The sequence below is a fragment of the Halyomorpha halys genome, unplaced genomic scaffold, assembly GCF_000696795.3.
Source record: "Halyomorpha halys isolate HHAL.00 unplaced genomic scaffold, Hhal_1.1 Scaffold2780.1, whole genome shotgun sequence".
Lineage (NCBI taxonomy): Eukaryota > Metazoa > Arthropoda > Insecta > Hemiptera > Pentatomidae > Halyomorpha > Halyomorpha halys.
The window spans coordinates 94,203-100,202 of NW_027107534.1; the positions used below are offsets into that span (position 1 = coordinate 94,203).

Here is a 6,000-nt window from a genome sequence, read left to right on the forward strand (position 1 = left end):
ATTATTATAGTTATTGTATTATTTTAAATACAATTATATATTTAAAATTTTGCAGTTCATTTTACTTACAGCAAATACTATTGTGTAGCATCCATAAATAAACCAAAAAAAAAAGGATAAAAAGATCTTCTATTTTCCTCAATAAAAGCACAGGCTTTTATTTATATTGCGATATTTAGAGTACTTGTTTTAATATTAAATACAAGAGCTATTACCAGTATATGTTTTTGAGTAATTACTAATTACAGTAATTAAAATGTTTGATGAATGGAAAATATAAAAGAATGGGTTACATTGTAGAAGATTACTTGTATGGATGTCATACATATCAAAAATATCTCTAATTTAATCAGTTAAGATAGAAAACATCAAAAAGGGACTAATTTCCTGACTAATTATGATTAATGAGATTAAATTTCTTGACGTTTTCAAATTTCAGGTGTTTTTTAAATATTGTTTTATTTCATTATCTTAAGCTCAAATCAATTTTTTTATTTTAAAAATGCATTTTTTAAAGATACCACTAATAATTGCTGCTTGACTTAAATAGTGGCACATGAAATTTTTTTTACATTATTTTACTGCATGCACTTATGTAATTCTCGTGCATTATACTAACAATGCATACGTTAGTTCTAGTCTTTTACTCAAACTACTAAGTCGTCTCTACAAAGTATTTCAATATAATGAATTTTAACCAAACAATTATGGTGAAAATTCAGGTAAAATATGAGGGCTGTTCCAGCCTATCCTTAAATGTATTCTTATTAAATCCATCAATATAATAAAGTAAATCAAAACTATGTTTATTTACTGGGTATTTCAAGCTGGATTGCTGGTTGAAATTAAAATTGAAGAATAAAAGAAATTGGTTATTTTTCGCACATTTCACCTAAAAAAAAACTAGATCTTTTAAGTGTCAATAACTGGTGCTATAACTCAGTCTAGTATCATCAGATTGCATTAACCACTTCGGTTTTGCAATAGCTTTCTGGATACAGCTATATTACAATAACGGCTCGTTCCATAAATATTATTCAAATGCGATAAATCATTAAAGTTAAAATATATTTAATTACCTATCCAACAAAAATTTCCAGAACTTGTCTTTACATTGTATAGAAAGGGTAGGATAACAGAAAAATAATAGGATAAAAATAAAGGAAGCTAGACTTCCTAGACTTCATCATGTATATACTACGAAGAATTTTTCTTCTTTCTTTGGTAATCTTTTTTTTTTTTTTTTTTAATAAAAAATATGGTCTACATGAGTTACAACTAGTGATGATACCAGTATTTTAAAAATAAAAAGCTGTTTTATCTACAATGTCGTTTTTATTTATACATTTCAAGGGTATTAATTATTACACCAATTATATAAAAAGAATTTAATGAAAAAACTCAATTATGAAGGGTCAGTAGAGTGAGTTTCATATTACGAACCAGTTACATGGTTCCATATATTTATTCCAGTGCTATAAGTTAATTATAAGGGAACTAAATGCGTTAGCTGAACCACTTGTTGCGATTCCGCGTTGATCCGGTGAGCTTCTCTCGGATCTCGTGAATAATGTTCTTTTATTTACGACTTGCTGAAGAAAGCGACCCTCCCCACCACCTCTTGCGGCAGTTAGGGCTGCACCCGTAATGTCTTTTAGTTTAACGATACTTTTCATGTTTACTCTCGCCTTTTGCTGGATGTTAAATGCTTTTATAATGCATGAATTTAAATCTATCTGACAAAGAGACAAATAATTTATTTTTAAAACATCATCTTTTTTCTAGTTAAAGCCACATTATTCATTGAGATCTCTTTAACTTCAGAGTTATCACTAATATTCAACTCCGGAAGAGCGTAAGTCTCAAAAGTTTACCTCATTACCATGAAAATAATTGTATCACTAAACGTTCTTACATGGTATATGTAGAATATAGTATTATAAATATAACTTTATTTAATATATGATAATCATTAATTATCGATATGAGTAAAAGTTCGGGCGCCATAATTACAGGATAAAACTTTTAAAAAAAATATAGATAAAAACGTTTAATTGCGATCACTAATTCACCATGTTTTTCTTAAATGATAATTAAAATTACTTCTAGAATCGTGGTGTACATGTTTCATCCAACTATTTCCAACATTACAAAATTATACATGTAATTTATTAGAGATGTAATTTATTTGAGATCTTTTTTATCAGCACTATTTCTCATTTCCCTTTCATACTTACAAATTGTAGTTTTTTCTCAAGAAAATTGCTCAAATTACTTCTCATAGTTGAATACCTTAATTTTTTTTCTTTTGTGAGTTGACTTTTTTCTACTTCCCCTAATTTCAGGTCAGCGAACTGATCATTTGATACATCTTTAACTTTTTAGTCTCAATTAACCTCATCAGTGAATCATAAGAGTTAGTTCTTCATTAGTCTGATTATTTGTGATGGATTTGGAAAGCTTCAAACATCAAACAGGAAAAAAAGTGATATTATAGATATTATTCATACAGATTATTAAAAAAAAATGAAATCTGGGGTCAGGGATGCATTATTTTAAGAGTAAGTACTTTCACCAACCGTTGACCAACGGTTGTACAAGGAGGTGATTTGGTCAGAATAACATTTTATCACCAGATTTCATAAATCAAAGGTTCCCAGTTATAAAGGCTGGGTGGATCTTGGAGGGCTCATGTGGGTTCAGGACTGACTCATGACTACAGTAAATTAGGATCTGTAACAACCGGATTCGAACCTTCGGGATAAGTCCTTAGGGCACAGTGTCTTACCATATATATTCATATTAGAATATTATTAGTTGTCCGTATGTAATAGATCGTGGAAGGATAGTCCGGTTGGTGGTGATGAATGCTATAAAAATAACTATAAATAAATAGTTTATTTTTAGTCTTCTCTTACTTGACTGCCACGAGGAACATCCTCTTGCTGAATATGACTTCATATGTAAATAAACTCATAAAGGTTTTTCAAAACTTTCAAACTACTGTACAGAACATCGTATTATACATTTTATTGTAATATAAAAAGACAGAAGAATTGATGATGGCGGCTCATGCGCAGGAGGTATCAGGCAGAGAGGGAGAGATAAATCATATGTTTTCTTTTAATGTTTAATTAATGTTCATTGATGTGCAGTCTGGTGTGTTTTTGATTTTTCTGTGAGCTGAGGTTAGAAGTAAAATTGTTTATTTTGAAGTAATCTTTCTTTGGAACGACCAGCTGAGTCATTGATTACTCATGGACAAGGATGACAACTTTATATGTTTAAATTTTAGGTTAGATTATAAGTTAGCAATAGGTACAAATATATACGAATAACGCAGATATAATTAGAATAAGATAGTATAAAGCTTTAGTTAATTAAGATTGTTCTTTTTAATTTGCAATCAAAGTAAAACTGTATTTTAATAAACATCAAAAACATATATTTATTGTTGTAGTTTGGTGTTGTGAATATATGAGTTAAAACAATATTTATTAACATTACGATTTGATTAAATTACATTATAGTGATACATTTAAGCTAATAGATAATAATACTTACCTGAGATATTATATTAATAAAACTTCTAAAAATCTAAGTATAAATACAGAAAGTACCACCAAAAAATTTACAATCATACGAATGGAAACAGTTTTCTCAGAGCTAGGCTATTATTTTAACTTGCTTGTATTATAAATTATTTGTAAAATCTGGAATGTCCACATTTAGACTTTGGTGTCTTCTATCGCTTATATAACATTTTTCTTTCTGTAATATATAAAAGATAGAAACTTCTCTATAGTCCTTGTTTAGCAAAAATGTAAATGAAGTTGGAAGGTCGATGATTGACCCTGTGTGATAATAAAAAAAAAATGGTCCGGGTACGGTCAAAGAAAAAAACTCAAATATTCATTAAAATACTTAATATAAGCCAACGTTTCGCCCCACGTTGCAGGGATCCACCAGGGCAAAAAAAAAACTTAAATGATGACAATAAATGAACAATGTAAATTAAAAATTAAAAAACATGTAAAGTTATTTCCGTTTTCATTAATTGTCTGAAGCCTTTTGGTTATTCTTATTTAATTTTAATTTTCACTGTACATCTTTTTCAATTCTTAATTTATTTTGTTCATTTATTTTTACATCTTTTAAGTATCGTTTTTAGCTCTGATGAACATCTACAACGTGGGATGAAACGTTGACTTATATTAATGGGTTTTGTTTCTTTGAACTCACAAGGACTTTCTTTTAGTAAATATTTTTTTTTGATAATATGGAAATTAAATTTTTTATTGTAAAATGTCATCTTAACGAGACGGACATAGTCCATGCTTCAGTAGAAAAAAAATCTTTCTTTGTGAGATCATTAATAATAAAAATTTATTTCATTATAATTTAGGCTATGCAAATGGCATGACGTACCTCTGCATGGGAATGTGTTGCATTTCCTACTCTGCTTGTTGTACCCCTGGCAGCCAGCCTGAAGCAAGCAGTAACGCCATCGCTGTTGAACTCCATCACCACAAGAGCTACTGCACGCAGACCAATCAGACCACTCGTCCCAGCCTGAAACATATTTTATAATAAAAATGATGAGAGATGAAGACAAAATAGATACATAATGAATAAGTAAACAATTAAGTCTTGATTAACAAAGATATGGTTTTATGTTTTATATAAACAGAGAATAAAGGATTAAAGTTGTTTTTATTTTTCATTGCCCATTGTTGGTGATGATACTAATCATAACCTATTTGATGACAAATTGAATGCTCCTTACACTTTGGAGTTACTCATTCCAGAGTAATACTATTCTATTACTATGTATGACGTCAAAGTTTATAATAATGTAAAATGACAATTTATATTTGTGTTTTCATATTTCATGGACTGAAAAATAACTACATTAGGTCTGTATACCCTAAGACTTCGGACCAACCCACCAGGATTCAAATTAAATAATTATTTTTGACTGGTATGAATTAGTACCAGACCTTCAGATATGATTGGTTATTTTGACAATAACAAACATGGTAATAGAGGTTTGGAGTAGATAAGGAGAAAGGAAAAAAAATCACTCACGATATAATTCAAACTGTACAAAGAGTAAAGGCTACACAGCTCCGTCCATATTTCATCCTAATTCTGAATGAAAGACAAATGAAAAGTGATTTTGTTCCATTATTAGATACTTAAAAACCTCAAAAAATCTACGTAGCGAGGAAGAGAAAAAACATTTTAAATCTGCAAGATGAACTTTAACTTTTCTCACAGTACCTTATCTCCATTGATATAGTCTAAAAGTCTATAATTCCATTCATCATACAAGACACCTTTTCTCAAACATCGTTGTGTGATTATTTTCAGACATTAAAAATTCTTTTGAGGTATATCAAGAATATAAAATTCTTTTTTTTAATGGTAAATTTTATTTTTCCGAATTAAAGGTATAATGGTTTAAGCAATAATGTTCTTTTTTAGATTCAAAAGGTTTTTTTTTCTCACTTATACAAGGCGTTTAATATTTCAAAGCTTTTATAAGTTAGTACAATAAATAAACTTACGATATGTATCTGCAGACTTACCTCTGTCAGAGTTTTGAAACCTCTCTCTTTTTTTTATAACTGTTATTAAAGTTCCAATAAGAATGTAAAAATCGGAATTGAGATTCATAATATTTTCATTAAATTCATTTTCTTTTGATACCTTGATCATCTAAATCTATCGCTTTTGAGAACCGGAAAAGGGATCGTTACAACTGTATATACAGGGAAGATTATAGACACGTAATATTTTCAGCTGTAAATGGGTAAAAAATAAAGAATTTAAAAATTAGTCTAAAATATGGTGCCTAATAGCCATATTTGATTCTTATAGATTTTTTATTAATATGCCAAAAGTTGGGTAATAGTAGAGGACAGTAGCTTTAAGTAATTGGTCTCTACTAATTTTAATATCTTTTTCTATTAAGGGTATTTCTATGTGAACAATCCG

At 28.9% G+C, this 6,000-nt stretch overlaps 1 protein-coding gene across 1 annotated transcript in view; it reads right to left on the reverse strand.

Annotated features, from left to right (window-relative positions):
- The window catches only part of LOC106691702 (uncharacterized), a gene marked incomplete at both ends in the record, with an annotated part of 79,380 nt that extends 74,808 nt beyond the window's left edge, over positions 1-4,572 (reverse strand). The window contains 1 exon segment of the mRNA XM_067045889.1: positions 4,429-4,572. Coding sequence (XP_066901990.1) covers positions 4,429-4,572 — 144 coding nt within the window.
- Positions 4,573-6,000: the final 1,428 nt, after the last annotated feature.